A 19,523-nucleotide genomic window follows, 5' to 3' on the forward strand; every position below is an offset into this window, starting at 1 on the left:
TAGGTTTTTTTTTACAGTACAATAGGGGAGCGCTTGGCCACGACCTCGCCTGATGGTAAGCTGAGATGTGGCCTAAGATGGAGCGCGCTGCCCTAGAATGTACCTGTTCACTCTCCTCTTGAAGACCTCCATATTGTACTCATCGGGGAACACAGATTCAGGAAGCATGTTCCAGTCCCTAGCGGTTCGAATAAAGAATGACGATCCGAACCGCTTTGTCCGGGTACATGGAACGTCAACCATGTGGCGATGCCTATAATCTGTGCGCCTCGACGAACGATGGAAAAACGGGGATGGCGGAATTATAAAATATATTATTTAGGTCGTGCAATTCCGCAGCGCACTCACCAAAGTGTACCCGGTAGAAATAGGTTTCATAAACGCCTTATATACTTACCTACGTTTTAGTTAATGTTAAAATGTTACATTTTTTATAACATACAATATTATTCTACTTGTTACATTTAGTATAATATAATAAACTCCTAGGTACTTGTAGGTACTCTGCGTATTTTAGGTACTAAAATAATTTATACTCTCGAATAAAGCATGTTGTTCAGTTTTTAATATTGATAATACTTTAAAATTTTATAAACTTCTTAAGTAATAGGCAGTTAACATAACTGACTATGTTATTAAAATATAAAACGATAAATTTCCTTCAATCTTTTAATTTATGGCCTTTTTCAAGATAAATATCAAATCACTATAAATATTAGTGAACACATTTTATACAATATATTGAAAACAAAGCTATAGATAGCGATGAAATTTAATAAAAGAAAGTGGAACTGAAAATTTTTATTTTATACTAGCTTCCGCCCGCGACTCCGTCCGCGCGGATGTGGGTCTTCGCGTGGATGGTTTATTTCTCCATTTTGAGTAACTCTGACAATAACATCTTATAAATATCTATTGGACCCAAATACGGCTAGGCCTATAATAATACCCAACGTGTGTTCGCGGTTCTACAGAACAACGTCTATGGATAAAACTGAAAAATTAAGATTATTTTTTTGCTACGTATTTTTCCAGAATAAAAAGTATCCTATTTTACGCACAGGATAATAATGTATAATTATACCAAGTTTCATCGAAATCGAACCGTTAGTTTTCACGTGATGTCTTCACATACAGACAGACAGACAGACAGACAAAAAATTTTTTAATCATATATTTGGGTTTTGTATCGATCCAGTAACACCCCCTGCTATTTATTTTTTCAATATTTTCAATGTACAGAATTGACCCTTCTACAGATTTATTATATGTATAGATGACGTAGTGCTATACATTAATAACATTTATTTATTTATTGGGGTACATCGACAGATCGAGCATCATTCCTTAAAAATAAATACAAAGTAAGAATATTCTAATGCTTGACCCTATTATAGATGTACACTGTACAACAGCATTACAAGAAAAACCAAAGATAAATGTAGTCAATGAGGATGTTTTATATAACTAAAGTAAGTATATTTTTGCACTGATACTGATATTCACCACATTCACACTGTTCCATGTTTAAATGTTATTTTTATCACGAGATAAGAATTAAACACGAGCATATTAACTACGTACCTATTATCTCGCGCGACAGCGTATGAGTAGATTTAATTTAACATTTATATCTACTAACATTAAGGTTTATTATTTAAATGAAACATTAAAATATTTAGTATGTAATGTATTTAACTATTATATTATTTTTTAATTTTCATAAAGATCGTGTTAGTGTTATATTGTCCATTTCCTACGTTTGTCACAGAACAGTTATCGCATGTGTCGATCCAGCCATCCCAGCCACGAGGACCATCTTTGACATGCTGAAATAAGATTGTATACATTTATTATTTTTAAATAATCAGTTAAATGCTTTTTATGGTTCATTTTTAAGATAAAAAATTTCGATTCATTTTTATATTAAAGATAAGTACTAAACAATGGGGAATATTTAATTTAATAGTAACATTTGTACACTAATGTCATTTAATTTTTCATTATATTTTAATATTTTTTTAATAAGACCGCCTCTTTGGCACAGTGGGTGGCGCGTGAGCTCAGAACCGTGGAGTTCTTTGTTTGATTCCCGATGATGACGAAAAAAAATGTGCAGGCACTGAAGGCTAATTACCTACTTGTCTCTGAAGAAAATTGATTAATAAACTATTGGTATGCACTATGCATAGGTAATACTTCTAGTACATGGGACTTCACATAGGTATATAGAGACAGACTAGAGTTTATACCATATTTTTAATTCAGCTCCGTCAATATAGCAGAGGTGCATCAATGATATATATATGTTAAAGCGTGGTCGTATTACGTAATTAAATACTGTTAAATACTGATATAATATTTCTTAGACATCTTGACTCGACCAAAGTCGGCACAAGAATGACTCGCAACTGCAGACGACCGTTATTTATAGGACGACTATTCGAGTGGCGTGACTGTGTGAGTCAGCGCAGGTGTTATTTGTGTTGTTTTGATCGTTATTTTGAATATGACATGTAATATTATTATTATTTGATAATTAAATGATTATTAATACTTTTATCCATTTGATTATTATTAAAATAATTAATTAAGTTCATCAATTGATTTACTTTTAAAATATAATTTTATCTTTAAATTAAACGCGCTAACACGGCCATTCTGAAAAAAGCTCGTGCTCTGAGCGGTAATTCAAAACTCAAAATATCAATGGTATAAATTCACTTCAGCTGGTGACATTCAGACTTGTATTAAGTACATAATATTCTTATTATTCGTTTCTTTGTCCAGTTGTCAGACTAAACCACTATCTGGATCCATACTGACAAGTGACAATCAGGTTATTATTATTTATCGCCCAGTTGTAAGACTAAGTCACAGAAAACCCGTACAGACAAGTGGCATTCGATTCTATTATTATCTGCCCAGTTGCCAGCCTAAGTCACAGAAGACCCGAACAGACAAGTGGCATCTGATTATATTATTTGCCCAGTTGTAAGACTAAGTCACAAAAGACCCGTACAGACAAGTGGCATTCAATTGTATTATTATCTGCCCAGTTGTCAGACTAGTCACAGAAGACCCGTATAGACAAGTGGCAGTCGATTATCATAATTAGTTTCCATTACCGCTAACACGGTCATCTAAATTTGGCTTTGGTACTATTCTTACACGTAAGTACATAGGACACAATAGTAGTCTAGCAATTGCTTGTACTTTTCGCTTCATAGCAATCATTGTCGAGTATTATTGTGATTTACATAGGATTCGATAGCTCAACGAGTTTTACCAGCTGCGAACAGCGGCTTCTGTATCTCATCTGTATCTCAACTCTCAAGTGATCCATAAGTCCTGGAACATAATTAAAAGTTAAAACACAAGTTATATCCGGCTTGGCCATAGTAAAACAATAACACAAAACGTTCTCGTACGTTCATTTGAAATGAGTACGGTAATTTATCTCGTGATGTCAAAACGACAATGTATTATAACACAAACATAACCGCTCGGCCAAACTGACCTTATAGAACACCATCACATCCACACGATGAACTCAAACTCAAATATTGATTTATTCAAATGGACTTCGCTTAGAAGCGTTTTTCAATCGTCAAAATACAGAAAAATAATAATTTATCACCACAATAGCTTACACTGGGCGCCATCGAAGGCATTGAATCCAAATTCCATGGGATCAAAAACTTATTATTTGTGACATAAGCACGTCGTTCGCTTACCACAATTAAAGGCTCAAATATCCTGGACAACCGCCCGGATTGCACATCACATTATAATATTGATGAACTACATTACCGTTATTCCACACCACAAACATTTACTTCACACAACGCACAAGAAAACACACATTGTGCGAGTTCCTTCATCCTTGTTTACTTGAAGTCAATTCAATCCAATTTTTTTCGAAGGTAGAAGTCCACAGTGGTATACTGTCATGATAGTGACAGTGACAGTTGCACACTGTCACGTAGTATGATGGAAGAATTTGTGCCAGCCTGCCAGGATTCCGAGGAAGGGCTGGTTCATCTTCTACTTCTGATGTTAAAGCGTGGTCGTATTACGTAATTAAATACTGTTAAATACTGATATAATATTTCTTAGACATCTTGACTCGACCAAAGTCGGCACAAGAATGACTCGCAACTGCAGACGACCGTTATTTATAGGACGACTATTCGAGTGGCGTGACTGTGTGAGTCAGCGCAGGTGTTATTTGTGTTGTTTTGATCGTTATTTTGAATATGACATGTAATATTATTATTATTTGATAATTAAATGATTATTAATACTTTTATCCATTTGATTATTATTAAAATAATTAATTAAGTTCATCAATTGATTTACTTTTAAAATATAATTTTATCTTTAAATTAAACGCGCTAACATATATATATGTTTCTAAAATGGGGATATAAAGGAGACAATTTTTTTTGTTTGGAGAATAGGCCCACCTCAATTTCTTAGCGTATATTAATGAAATGTGTGTTAATTTGTTCCTTGAAGTCCCCAGATTAAAGTGGTGACATTACTTTTACATGATTTAACCGGAATCTTTGGAAATACGTGTGCAAACATTCACCTCATTACTACATAAAAACTAACTGATAATGAGCGATTTGTCTTGTGTGACCCATCCGAATCATTGGGTACAATATATTTAAATAAATGAATAAATAAATATACTTAATATTATATTAAATTAAATTAATAATATTAGAAAACATCATATACCTACATTGTCACGATTCCAAGCTCGGAAATCGGACACAACGAAGGTACTTATAGAAAATAGATATAAGTGGGTGTACCCACAGGGTGTACCTCATATTACTGGACCTTGATGCGATTTTAGCGATTGGGAAAACTGATTCAATAAGAAATTATTAGTTAAGTAGGTAGGTATTTAGGTACGTGATATTTTATGACTAGGAGTAGGTACATAATATTAGGATAGGTATCCATTTGCACAGCTATTCTATTATTCATGTTCAATTGTAATATTAAACGCTCTTAAGTTGTAGCAATTTCATTTTAAAATAGGTAAAAAAAACATTGTTTACATTCATTGCAAATTGACGCAGGGGGCTACGACAGGAGGAATCCCGAATCTGACATATTCCATCAAAGCAGCCAATAGATATAACGTTTCGTTACACGGATTTTTTTAGCTGAGTAGAAAAAAATTGTTTTATTTGATAAATGACAGGATTTAAAATCGCTATCAATCATATTCTTCCATATAAATAAGAATAAAAACAGTTTCTAAAGTGGTTTATTGAAGGCAATTTTTTTCGCTTTTTTGTTTTATTTTCATTCTATCGATAAAAACGTTTCGTTCCAGTTTTTTTTATGTTGGCCATTGTTCTTGGTTTGTTGACAGCACTACAGCAGGGATGATATCAAAATAAGGCTTTTTAATTCGATTTCATGATTCCGGTTTCGTTTGTAAAACAACGAAGCTTCAAAATTCATAATATAATTTTATATTATTACACGTTTTTTTTTATTACTATACGTTACCGAGTCTTGGTGGGCCCACAAAAAATAGTCTCCTTTCCGCTCGAAAGCAGAGAAAGTTGCGTGAGTAAGTAAGTCTGTTTTTATACCATACATGCATAATTTTATGGCGTTTGTTATAAGGTACATAAGTATAATATCAATTTCATTGAATTAGTAAATTATATCATGAGGGACTGATCATTCTCAAACTGCTATTTATACAATTGTTCTCTTTGTTATAATTAACTGCTATTTCGTAAAAAAAATACTTACTACTTCAAACGCCTCCGAGTCATCGGGCCTAGAAAACAAAAATTATCAATAATTTTTCATATCCATACTAATATTATAAATGCGAGAGTAACAATGTCTGTCTGTCTGTTACTCAATCAGGCCTAAACTACTGAACCAATTTGCATGAAATTTGTTATGGAGATATTTTGATACCCGAGAAAGGACATAGGCTTCTTTTTATTGCGAAACTAGCGACCCACCCCGGCTTCGCACGGGTGCAATGCTGATACTAAATACAACGTTTCGTTTACTTTTTACGTCATTTACTTTTTTTGTTTTTTTGTCATTTACTTTTTACGACAAATAATGGCTAATTTTCGAAGCTATTTTAACTAATACAGCATTAATCCTTAACCAATTAAATACCTTGAATAAATTGTTCATTTAATATAGATCTATATGGCCCTTTACACCGTATGATTTAAGTGAATATTTTCGAAGATATTACAGATTTAAAAATCTCGGGGCGTAGCGTTTGCGGCGGTACCGGCCGGCCGCCGCTATACAGTATTTACTATTTAGTATCAGCATTGCACTCGTGCGAAGCCGGGGCGGGTCGCTAGTTTAAAATAAAATAAATAAACATAAAAAATTGTTATGGAATTCCCCGTCTCAGTTTTTTACTTACTTTGGTATAGGATTTGCTTCAAATAAACTTACACAGAAAAGAAGCGTTATCACTAATATATGAAGTATTTTCATGATTTTGTTTATAAAATAATTTTAATTTAATGGTTAATTAGGCGAGTCTGCCGCACATAATGAAGGACCAATTCCCGTACAGTTTATTATATACACTACAGGAAAACTAATTTCTTCCTGTGATAGCCGAATACAATTAGATATTTGGTTGTTATTACGTAAATATAATTTAATAATGTTCGCGTTTAAATATGTTTGGAGATATTTTTAACCACACAGGGTAAACCCATTTTTTACATCATAAGTCTGCGTTCTAAGAGAACTATTGAGAGTTCTCAAGTAGCAGAAAATTCCACCATCAGACAGCACGACATCGATAACAATAGTCAATACCACCCTCACCTTGACTGTTGGCGATCTACAACTGCGATCTTTAAAAGATGTTTCTTCCCGCGTACAACAGATATCTGGAACAAACTTTCTCATTTCCAAACGACTATGAACTGGGGACCTTCAAGAAGAGAGTATAATCCTACTTGAAAGGCCGGCAACATACTGTCTCTGGCACTGTGGGTGAGACGTCTGCTCTGTTGCCTCCTCTAGCATACCAGAAAATAATTGAAAAGGGCCCACATTTACTGTATGTCTTTCTAACTGTATCTCAGAAACATGCCAGAAGATAACACCGAAAGCGACGTTAATGAAGGGGTTTAAATGAAATTTACAGTTTGGAGTTCACGTTCAGTTTTTGAGAATCCCACCTAACGACGGATATAAAAGTTGGGTGCAATGGTATCATTTTCGCGTTTTTCATAGATGTTAATTATGGTAGCTTACTCGTCTAAAATAATAATTTCAACTATTACGACTAAGGTAAAAGCTCCTAATACGGCGTTAGTCCAAATCGCTTCCTATTACGGTGGTATTTCTATTTTCGAGTTTTATTCCTGTTTTATTAATTCTAAGTACACCAAAACGTAAACTATTTATTCCAAATTTATTACTTCATGACTTAAAAAAACGTTTGCAAGTATAGCACATAGACAACACAACAATATCAATCAAGCTATGTAACGGCATCGACGTGAGAGGTGTTTCCATACAAGCGCGGAACAACAAAAGTAAGTACACTAATATGTATTTATAAACTAAGTTTTTCGTATTAATAAGCCGTTCAGGTTTGTATATGTATTGTTTATAGCATTTTCCTACTATTACACTCACTATTTAAATACCTTGTTTCATATTTGTAAGTCATTTTTAACCCAAAAAATAAGAAATAAAATACCGCCGTAATACGATACGAATTTAATAGATTAATCCTAATACGGTTGTATAACTCCGAAATAGGAAAATACAGGGCAGAAAGAGGAGGCAGAGCGGGTGCGCGAGAGGGATCCTCGCGGACCCGATCCGGCGCAGACGTCTTATTGAGCGTCGTCGCCGTGTTGCGGCCGCTTTACACGGTCGCAACGTGCCTCCTTGACGAAGGGCGCCGGGCGGTGGAACGGGGAATGTAATCCATCGTCCGGTGCGGTGAGGCGACTTGAGACGTGTTCCGCTCATGCCGCCAACGGGAGGGAAGAGCAGGCAAACCACCTTTCCTGTTCTTGGCTTGCGCCTGGCCTGAAGATGGGCTGCCGCCGAGGGGGTCGCGGAAGAATTCTAACAAATACCCGCGGCCCCATCATTAAAGCGGCTCGACGGTTATAACTTTCAATTTATTTACTTATTGAATTAGTTCCAAGATTAGTTGAAATAATTATTAATCTGATAAATTAGAAACCATATTCTGCGGTATGTGTTATTAAATTAGAAATCCAGTTAAATATGAAAATGGTTGAGTACAAAATGTTTGTTTCTTAGAAGGGGTAAAAATAGGAAGGTGTATTTTAATTTATCACAAATCATTTATTTTGTATAACTGTTGATTTAAGTTTTACACATCTGAGCCAAAAAACTGTTATCGTTTGATTAAGCATTTACATTCTCTTGTTTATTGAATTTTTGATTGGTCAGAATTAGGATTATTAAAAACACGAGTAGTTTTCCTATTACGGTGGTAGTTATTTCCAGGTAACTCTGTATTAGGTTATATGATCTCCTATTACGGCCCTATTCATAGAACATAAAATTACCAGATTTAGGGTTGCGTAAATAAATAAGAAGTTTTGTGTCTTTTTTTTGTAGATTCTTATTTGATATGCGTGATTTTTTTTTTGATAAAACCAAAAGCATAACTGAAACACAATAAAAGTGAATCAAAGTAATCAAACCAATGGTCAACCAAAGAAAAACTTACAATTTACTTTACTAACACATTTATATTATTTGTACGGAACTTCAATTAATACAATTTCTGACCCTCCGTATTAGGACTTAGGAGCCGTCTACCGCAGTAATAGGCTCTGACCAAGATCATACCTCCGTATTAGGGAAAATCGACCTGACTATTTAAATATCTTTTTAAAATAAGAAATATCATGAAAATAAACATAGACTCAATAGAAATACAAAATTTAAGTTCCACTTTTAACGATCAAGTGGTTTGGCACCTTCAGAAAGACTTGCAAATGCTTATTTTTGTTACTTACTTTCAAATATTGTGAAATACCTCCGTATTAGGTGCTTTTACCTTACGACTGTATTATTGTATATCGAATTAATTCGATGTTGTTTGGTTGTTCGTTGGTTATTCACAGATGTGAAAAATTATACTTATAAAATGTAAAAATGTCCAGTAGTGATGATTCCATTTCATTCATTTTAAAAATTTCTAACAAATCTGTCCAGTCTTTAATTTCAAAAAAACTATATTTTAAGTATCCTTGAACCCTTTTCTCATTTTTCTTGGTCACATATTCTTAAGAAGTACATACTTATAAATACTTATAATATAAAGAATAGCAGCTCTTGCGTTTTGTATACGTCTTGGATATCATAGTATGTAATTATGATAATTCAATAGGTGGTTTCAACAGAGTGAGCAGCATCGAAAAGTAATTGCGAAGATCATAGGCGAGTCCACACAGATCGAGGAGACCGCTCAGGACCGGGAAAGATGGAGATTCACGTCTCAGAGGCCAAGACCCACTTCGGGGTTTCAGCGCCATAGGGGTAGGTAGTAGTATAAAAATATTCTGTATATATCCGTTTTCATAAACACCGTATATACGTTTTAGTTTATGTTAAAATGTTACATTTTTTATAACATACAATATTATTCTACTTGTTACATTTAGTATCTCATAAATTCCTAGGTACCTACATGTACTCTGCGTATTTAACTAAAATAATTTATACTCTCGAATAAAGGATGCATCTAGTTCAGTTTTTAATTTTGTTATTCCCCGTTTTTAATATTGGTAATACGTTAAAATTTAATTAATTTCTTAAGTAATAGGCAGCTTACATCTAAATTACTATATATTACTTGCTATTACTAGACTATTGTTATAAAAGTATAAAACGATAAGTTTTCATCATTCCAATTTCAAGACAGGGCAAATCAATATAATTATTATTGAACACATTTTATAAAATATATTGAAAACAAAGCTATAGATAGCGAGGATACAATAAAAGAAAGTGGAACTGTAAAATTTTATTTTATATGACGTAGAGCTTTACATAACATTAATTTAACAATTATCTACTAACATTAAGGTTTTTTACAAATGAAACATTGAAATATTTAGTATGTATTTAATGAATATTTAAAAAAATAAATATTAATACTTAAAAGATTTTACTTAAATATTATTTGTTATGTTTTAATATACACCGTGTTAGTGTTTTCTCGTCCATTTCCTATGTTTGTCACTCTGCAGCCATCGCACTTGCCGAAAAACCAGCCTTTTGGAAAACCATCTTTGTCGACCTGAAATAAGTTTTTAATAAGTTTTTAAACGTTGAAACGAGGTCATAATCTCATGTTTGAAGTGAAACAATAAATATATTTTTTTAATACGACCACATCCTTGGCACTCTGTTGGTGACGCGTGAGCTTAGAACCGTGGGGTTCTGTGTTCGATTCCCGATGATGACGAAGAATTGGCGTATATTATAAGGCACATAAGTATAACGTCGATTTCAGCCTCACTTTCATCGAATTAGTAAATTATATTACGAGGGACTGATCATTCTTAAACTGCTATTTATTGTTCTATTTGTTATACTTAACTCCTATTTAATAGTAAAATACTTACTTCAAACTCCTCCCAGTCATCGGGCCTAGAAAACAAAAATTATCAATTATTTTTTTTATATAATTTATAAAATAAATGTGCTGTAACATCCAAATAAAATATATTTTTAAATATAAATTGCTTGCTATTAACATCAATCGTATAATATTTATTATCTGTATTATTCATCTGTTACTTTGATTAAACTGCATAGTAAATACTGGTATTTTTTACACGTATAAAATGACGATTTCGAGTTAATAAGAAATCTGATATAAATACGGTTATTATAAAAGTCAAACTCACCCCGGCATAGGTCTCGCATAGCAAATGTTTACTAATAATAACAAAGATATCACGACTATCAGTAGCTTCTTCATTTTATTATTTATTAAAATTTATTTTGTATTCGAAGGTTATTTCACTGTATTGATGTAACTTGATGACTTTACGGCATGTACGATGTTTATCCTCGTCTTGGACGTCAGTGGGAACTTCAAACTGATTTTAGTAAGAACTGGTTTGCAACTTTACACAGTGTTGCTACCATCACATTTGCTATTTTGCAACACGACAATTTAATGAAAGAAAATGTATTTATTGGAAACCATTAGTAAACAATAATTATGAGATGAGAATAATATTGTCGTGTTAGGTTAGGCAGTAGAAGTAGAGTGTGGACGATTGATAATAATATACTAAGATTATTTAATTTGGGATTCTATTATACCTATGTTGTAGATCTGCCAGTGCTTGTCATAATTTTGCTAGTCTGTAATAGTGCTCTTTGTATTTAAATATTATTTATTGCAACACCACAAGGGTCAAAGTTGTTGTGATAAGTTAATTGTACTTTTTAGGTTACTTTGAAGATATTGCTTCCCGCTCTTTGTACATGCGGCATATTTTTTTATTTTAATCGATATACGTGATAATTATATGATAAAAAAATTTATTAAAAATCTTTGTTTCGTCGAAAAGGAAACATCGGATATAATGTGTATTTGATAATTAAATTTCTATGAGCACACGGGCGAATCCAGGGACATATAACGTGTTAAAACCGTTATATCGCAAACAAGTTTTCACCGTAACATCATAACCGTTTTCAATTGATAACAATAATTTATTTTGAGCTTGTAAGAAACTTTCACTTATAGCTTGATTCTAAATTTGGTTCTACTTTAATTTTAATTATATGTAATATTATGTACTAGCTTTCCGCCCGGGGCTTCGCCCGCGCAGTCAAAGAAAAACCCGAATAGTTCCCGTTCCCGTGGGATTTCCGTAATGAAACCTATCCTATGTCCCGGGGTAAAAAATAGCCTATGTCCTTTCTCGGGTATCAAAATATCTCTATACCAAATTTCATGCAAATTGGTTCAGTAGTTGAGGCGTGATTGAGTAACAGACAGACAGACAGTTACTTTCGCATTTATAATATTAGTATGGATAATCTTCGCCTGACATTCTTTCTAATGATGTTTTGAAAGTGTTAATGAGGTGGTTGTGATTGTGCAGCATTCTTTGAATTTTCAAAACAGTATCCCTTACAACTCCTTCAATGTTTTGGCACCTGCGGTCGACCTCACAATTTTCGTCACCTATGAAATAAATCTGCAAGAATTTCGGCTGATCATTTGTAGGCAATAAAGAGCCAATCCTGTGATAAATCTGTCCTTGGATTGTAAAAGTAGGTGAAAATCCAGGCATAACAACTTCATTGTCTACTCCGAAAGATGTCATTTGGAAACACGAATTATATTTTCTTATACGACTCAAAAATCGCCGTGATTCATTGTTGTCATATAACAAAAAATATTTTAGAGGTTCTTCTGGTTCGCCAAGTAATGGGAGTGACACTTTACCACCAGAACAACACATGCCGGGAGTTTCGTCTTTCCATTTTAGTGCTTCACAATGTGTGCACTTTTTATCCATCCGACCAATGAGCACTAATTGATGATTAATGTAATCAATCATAGGGTCATAATTAAAAGCTGCGTCTTGAAATGCATCCCATGTGTAAAACGCAGTGTAAAAGCAGTTCTTCTTTGTGCCTGACGTTCAGCGTTCAAAGTACGCCGTCTTTGTGATTCATCATGGGAATCTGACACAATTAGTGATGCATGTCGCTCAGCGTCTAAAAGTCTTCGTGCCTGTCTTTCATCTTCAGTTTCAGCGGCTCTTTGAGTTGCGTGACGCTCAGCATCTAAATATCTACGCGTTTCACTTTGAACTTCAGTCTGAGAAGCTCTATGAGCCCTATGGCGCTCAGCATCTAAAATACGTCGTATTTGACTCTGCTCTTCAGTCTCAAAAGCTCTGTGAGCCCTATGGCTCTCAGTATCTAAAGCCAAACGGGTTTGGGTCTGTTCTTCGGACTCTTGGCTTCTAGCTATTTTCGCAGCTCGAGCTCTGCTAGACCTACGCGCTAGATTAGATTTACGTTTTCCAGGCATATTAGCGTATACTTCTTAGACCTGATTACACCAAAAATGCTTTTATTCAAGAATAAATATTCTTTTCACAATAAATGTCACAAAAATTAATACCCAGAATATATATGTTCTGTGATTAATACATGCCAAAACTTTGTTCAAGTTTGATTGAAATAAACGACTGTGTAAAACCTCCTAAATTGAAGTAGGTATCTGCTTCTCATATAAAGTGATGTGAACTGGATACTATTATATATACTATTTGGTAGGTTTATACATCAAAATTATAATCACAGTAAAATTTATGATTAAAATGTGTTTTGACGGTTTTGACAGAATCCTTTCTTAGGCTGTGTCCGCATATTTCACCGCGCGGATTTTATTCTTGCGATTTAAATTGCGCAATCAAAATTCGCGCGATTTTTGTCAGTTGAATTTTTTATAAGTGTAAAAATTTAAAATGGGTTAAAATCGAGTCTATAGGAGTCGGTTACATACAAACATACAGCTGAAGCTAATAAAAGTGTGTTAAAATGAATGCATCTTCTCGATAGCGTCGTTGCACGATTGATCAAAACGCGCGGTTTTTTCTGCAGAGCGGACATAATATTCATAGTAACTTTATACTACAGAAAAGGTCGCGCGAAAATAATTCGCACCGCTTCCATGTGTTACAGAATTGCGGAAAAAATCCGCGCGGAAAAAGCCTTATGTCTATCTTGGTTACTTTGGTAAAATGGGAATTCGTCATTTTCCCGGGGTAAAAAGTAGCCTATGTCCTTTCTCGGGTATCAAAATATCTCTATACCAAATTTCATGCAAATTGGTTCAGTAGTTTAGGCGTGATTGAGTAACAGACAGACAGACAGACAGAGTTACTTTCGCATTTATAATATTAGTATGGATGTATGTGATTGTTGCGTTAACCCTAATCTTATTACTTTATTTCTATTACTTGCAGAACATGTTTTTAGTTTTTTTTTATATACAGATAATATAACTATATGCTTGGCCTGGCTCTATCTGGGTCTTTACGTAAATAAGTATATTTTTAGAGATTAGACTTTACTTTGTTTGTATTCTTCACGGCAATTGCATGCGATTTTTTCAAGATAAAACTATTATATTTTATTTCATTTCATTCCAGATCCAGAAATTTGAAAGATTTCCATACTACCTAAATTTTATTTGGATCGATTTGGTGAATAAACACAAAACAGTTTAAACAAATCGTGAAATATTTTTTACTTGGAGAACTTTTAAGCTGTCTTTATTTATCACACAATTTAAAGAAAACATTAATATCCTGATACCAATTTCATAACCATATAAGAAAAGGATAGTGCCACCTCTGTATTTCTATTCGATTTTATTTATGGACAAACAGGCAAAAATTTTAAAAACTATATTTTTGGCTTCGATATCAATTTCAAGTATTCTTAAAAAAAAACACTACAGTTTTGACTTTCTTACGTTTTTATTATATGTATAGATTGTGTGTGTGTTTACATGCGTTAACCAGCACTACAATAATTTACAAAAGAGGCGTTCAAACTCGAACTCTATTTTAATATTGACTTGACAGGAATGACATTACTGTAGTAGTAAATTCGTTAGAAATTAATAAAGACAAAATATTTTCTCTCTTATTGGTATAGTGAAGATGATATAACGATGTTTTTCTTCACCGTTCGAGCAGTGGTGATGTTAACAATATGCGCAGATATATTGAAAAATCAATTTACCTACGTCCTGCTCGCTCGCCAGGTCTCCAAACCCCATAGGTAATCTGGGTGCAGTATCTTCCGGGAATTGAGGAATATCATATGGGATAGGAAAATAGATAAGAGAGCAAGATTTTATTATAAAATTAAACACAATACCTTTCTGAATTTTTATATGTATTAACAAAAATCTCTTACATCGTGATTAAAATGCATCAGAACGCAGGATTTGCGCAAATCTCAAAGGTAAAAATTAGAAATTAGAGCAAGAATACAAAGTAAACAATAATTTCTGTGATTTCTTATTTGGAATCATTAATGTAATAGAGTGAAATTAAATCATTTTTTTTGTACAAAAATAATTTATCACATTTTTTTTTATCCAAGAACATACAAAATATAATAACAGCCACAAGTATCATTTTTCAATGGTTTGTTACTTTATTCAGGAGCAATATGACACAACTTAATAAATAATTAACTACACTTTTTTAATGTGTTCATTTTTTATGCAAAGTTCAAAATTGATTATGTTGTGTTTGTGAAGTAAAAGTATTTTAAAATCTGATGTCTTTTTATTTTTGGCTAAATTTTACAGTTATGGTGGTTATTATATTATTATTTTCTTATATTTAGGGTATATTTTAGATAAAATCATTTAATCTTAAGGATTAGGAGAATCACTTTTTATATAAACAGTATTGGTATTATTGGATCCATTTCCTACATAATACAGTTATGACATTGACCTGGAACCTGCAATGAATAAAAAACTGTATTAAAATAATCTTAATCATAGCTTGGAATTAATTTTGTAAATCATATTTTATGGTTCATATCGTAGTTTTAAATAAACAAGATATAATGAGATGAAATATTATTTATTATATCCCGATTATTTTTTTATAGATATACCTGTTAGATATAAAATATATGTATATTAAACAAAGTCGTTAGTCACTTACATCACTACTCAAGAACGGCTGAACGGATTTTACTGAAATTTGCTTTATTGAATTAATTATCTCCGCTTGGATACAACATAATACTTAACTGTTAAAAAATGTGAAATCTAAATAAAACCAAGTCCCTGGTGGAACCGAGGCAAACGCAAATAAAATAAACAATTGAAATTGAATGTTATACATGGATATATATACATATGTATTATTATCTTTAGATAAGAAGTACCTACTAAGCGAATATTGAAAGTCGACACTTACCGAACTTTCTAAGTAGTAGTTTTCGTTCAGCCTAAAAGTAAATGAAATTATATTAATCTATACTTATAATAAATCTGTAGAGGCCAATTTTGTACATGAAATATTTTTAATCTAAGTATACTTATAATAAATCTGTAGAGAGGCCAATTCTGTACATGAAATATATTAAAAAAAAAAACTATGAAGGGGTGATAAGGGATCGCTACTGATGCCAAAAATGTAATCAGTAAAATTTTTGTCTGTCTGTCTGTCTGTCTGTATATTCGTTATAGAAACAAAAACTACACGACGGATTTTAACGAAATTTGGCACAATTATTTTTCATACTCCTAGGCAGGTTATAATATACTTTTTATTACGCTACGATCAATATGAGCAGAGCAGTGAAGGGAAATATTGGGAAAACGGGAGAAGTTACTCCATTTTTTAAGCTTCCGTCGCGTGTGCAGCCTTAATGGTTAAAGCTACATAGAAATCATGTACGACACAATTAATGTTCTTAAATTATTATTATTATATCAAAATAAATTCCTAGACAAAAGATTCCTTGAATCCTGTCGACAGCAGCCGTCGACAGGTGGCGACGGCTGAAGTAGCCTCTGCCGTTCACAACTTGCCGATCATCTGATAGAACGCTTAGGTAGCGCATATTCAACGTGGTTCGAAACAGGACCAGAATTTGACATTGACAACCCCGAGAAATTGAAAGGAACTTAGAACTGGCGTTTAATGGTCTACATTTAAACCGTATAACTTACATAAAATTGAACCTTGAATAGAAAAAAAAATAAACAAATTTTAACAAAAACTTACACTGCCTTGAAAAAGGAAAAAACAAAGTTATTGTAGAGCCATTTTAATAGGCAACATTTGACAGTTCAACAAAATTCAACAACGTAACCTAGTAAACACGACATAGAATAACATCATATTTCGTTTTGTTAGAACTACACATTTGTTTAACTTTTTTCAATTACGATTACATATTTATAATAATAATGACCGATACAAGTGATTTTAGGATTTGATTTTACTGATAAACCATTCTAAACATAATAAACAATTTCTGATTTAAAGAACTGACGTCGCTTCAATTTTGTGTCAATAAACCTTTATTCTTTTAAAATACCAGAGACGTTACTCTAAAAATCGAAATCTGACATCTAGAATCGAATGCATCGATTACTTGGGAACAAAAATTATCATAAATTATTGACATGTGTTTCAAGTTCGATTGACAAATGTTTCAAGTCTGTATCGATTAATTCATTTTAATCGATGTTTTTAAGCAGGTTACCACCCTATGAAGATAAAATTGATAGACGTCAAATGTTGCCTATTAAATTGGCTCTACTATAGTAGTGCCTCATAATAATGTTTTGGTTTTTTTGGCCACCGACTTCAATTTGATTTGTATATTACTTTATAATCATACAATATAACTCTTTCTTATCATCTTGTAACAGAGTCAATATAAAACAAGTCAGAGCGAATTGTGGCCTTTAAGATTAGAATAGTACAATACTATAATATCTCCTTCTTCTTAGTCGTACACTCTTGACAGAGTGGTCGTGGTTATGGTGATGGTGCTCTATTCTTGTTAGATGTGGTCACTTCTTTGTTCGCTCCCTGTCCAACAATACGATTTCTCACGATCGGTAGCATTGCTGGATTGGGTCGTTTTACCGATAAGGTCGGTCCAACGTGTAGGTGAGCGGCCCCGTGATCTTTTGCCCTCAATTTGTCCCTGCACCACAAGTCTCTCCAAGGAATATTTCTGGTGATGTGGCCAAAGTACTTCAAAATTCGCATCTGCACAATCGACGAAAGCCTATTTTCGATGTTTAGTTCCTTTCCTTTGAAACTTATATAGTAGCTTATATATATAGTAATAGGTACGTATCTTTCCAACACCTTAAATTTTTTCATATTTTGGTAATTTTTAAATTTGACATTAAATATCTACTTTTTTCATTACATAATCAATATCTTTTATAAAAAAGTATATTGAATTATTTAACAAAAACAAAGTGAACTGTATATTCTCTAGGTACCATATTCGAGGAAAAACAAGGAAAATGAAATAAGTTACACAAAACGTTTATTATAATTATTAAATTTAATTCCAATATTCACATTACTCACAAGTATTTTAAACAACATACAATTAATCTTTTCTTATCGGAAAGAAATATAATTGTTATTATCCTTACCGAAGCCGACCATAACAATGTTGTTGGCTAATGGTCCAGTACCGATAATTTTTTTTACATAACTAGTAGATGTCACGTCCTGAAAAAATCAAACAAATAATCAAAAAATCGCAATGACAACATTTGTTGACATTAGCAAGGGATCAACATTCTAGACTCAAGAGGAATCATTCTTTTAAAGCAAAGTGATGGAAAAATTCCAAATCTTTTACCCTATTCAAAATTGCAATTAATAATTAAAAAATAGGTATATTGTTGCAAATTAAGTTCAATCATAGTTTTCTAATGAGAAAGTTAAGTTTGTCTCAAATTTGATCGGAATCGTGGATACATTTTTTACGATTTGCATTTAAAAAGCTTTTTCATTGCTAGTTAGCATTGGTTAATTAAAATAATATGAATCTGATCATACAATCTGTAACTTTATATACCTATATCTTTCAAAAATATTAAACTATACTTATGGTTATAACGTAAAAAATCTACGTACAGGAAATTGAAGTCTGTTTAATATTTCTTCATATGAAAAGTCCCTTTTGTATCTGTTTTTTACCTAAAATCACACGAAAAATTAAATTTTGTGTTTTAAAACTTATTAAAATCATCATACAGTTTATATTTGAATGTACCTCAAGAAACTTTTCTACGGGATGAATGTTGATATTGTTGCTTTTTCTGAAAATTGAAAAATTATACAAATAAAAAAAATTGAACGTTTGAAACAATATTTTAAAAATTATAGAAAGGTGGTTTTTAGTACTCTATAATGTAGTTCTTACTCAATTGATCTGGAATTGACACATGTAGCAAAAAGTAGACAACCACACATAACAATTATGTGATTCATTTTAATATTATTAATCATAATATTGTGCTCTTGCTTTGTCAACACTTGAAGACCGACTTGTAGGCATATGAATCGTCTTCCTTATTAATAACGTCAGTTTATATCATTTTGCGTTACTTGTAGTTAATAGATACCTACTGGTTATTGTTTCCTCAAGCATTATCATAAAGATACTAATTATTAACATTTTCCTTATATAATGTTTTAAAATAAATTATCTATTTCAATCAATACATTATTTATGAACATAAAAAGAATACTTATCACAAATTCTCCTCATAACATTTTATTACTGGTTCCCTTTGATAGGTGTTATAATTCATTATAGTGAATTATTGATTTGTAGAGTGTTAAACAAGAAGTGAATTCATAATGATGATCTCAAAATTATTTTATGTAAATTCTTTTTCATATAAATGTCATTATGATATGGCA

The 19,523-nt window shown here is 32.4% G+C and overlaps 1 protein-coding gene and 2 long non-coding RNA genes across 3 annotated transcripts; all 3 read right to left on the reverse strand.

Moving 5' to 3' along the window:
* Positions 1 to 1,675: 1,675 nt before the first annotated feature.
* Positions 1,676 to 6,756, reverse strand: LOC149482304 (uncharacterized). Its single transcript, XR_016316763.1, has 3 exons — positions 6,440 to 6,756; positions 5,791 to 5,818; positions 1,676 to 1,829 (listed from the first exon to the last, which is right to left on the reverse strand). It is a non-coding gene; the product is annotated as an uncharacterized LOC149482304 (long non-coding RNA).
* A 3,388-nt stretch (positions 6,757 to 10,144) lies between these two features.
* Positions 10,145 to 11,156, reverse strand: LOC149482305 (uncharacterized). Its single transcript, XR_016316737.1, has 3 exons — positions 10,947 to 11,156; positions 10,662 to 10,686; positions 10,145 to 10,333 (listed from the first exon to the last, which is right to left on the reverse strand). It is a non-coding gene; the product is annotated as an uncharacterized LOC149482305 (long non-coding RNA).
* A 6,954-nt stretch (positions 11,157 to 18,110) lies between these two features.
* Positions 18,111 to 19,158, reverse strand: LOC149482306 (uncharacterized). Its single transcript, XM_089704536.1, has 4 exons — positions 19,021 to 19,158; positions 18,871 to 18,916; positions 18,732 to 18,794; positions 18,111 to 18,320 (listed from the first exon to the last, which is right to left on the reverse strand). The coding sequence occupies exons 1-4, from the start codon at positions 19,104 to 19,106 to the stop codon at positions 18,207 to 18,209; spliced, it is 309 nt and encodes a 102-aa protein (XP_089560662.1). The 5' UTR covers positions 19,107 to 19,158; the 3' UTR covers positions 18,111 to 18,206.
* Positions 19,159 to 19,523: the final 365 nt, after the last annotated feature.

Source organism: Colias philodice, chromosome 15, assembly GCF_061535455.1.
Source record: "Colias philodice isolate Cphi_HAF_F1 chromosome 15, ilColPhil1 Martin Lab GWU primary, whole genome shotgun sequence".
In the NCBI taxonomy this organism is placed as follows: Eukaryota; Metazoa; Arthropoda; class Insecta; order Lepidoptera; family Pieridae; genus Colias; species Colias philodice.

Excerpts from the sequence above, each read along its gene's own strand:
- LOC149482306 (XM_089704536.1), bottom strand. The coding sequence starts at position 19,106 with ATGATTAATAATATTAAAATGAATCACATAATTGTTATGTGTGGTTGT. Across the intron at positions 18,917-19,020 it reads GTCAATTCCAGATCAATTGA|AAAAAGCAACAATATCAACA; the intron begins GTAAGAACTACA and ends TTCAATTTTCAG. Across the intron at positions 18,795-18,870 it reads CCGTAGAAAAGTTTCTTGAG|GTAAAAAACAGATACAAAAG; the intron begins GTACATTCAAAT and ends GTGTGATTTTAG.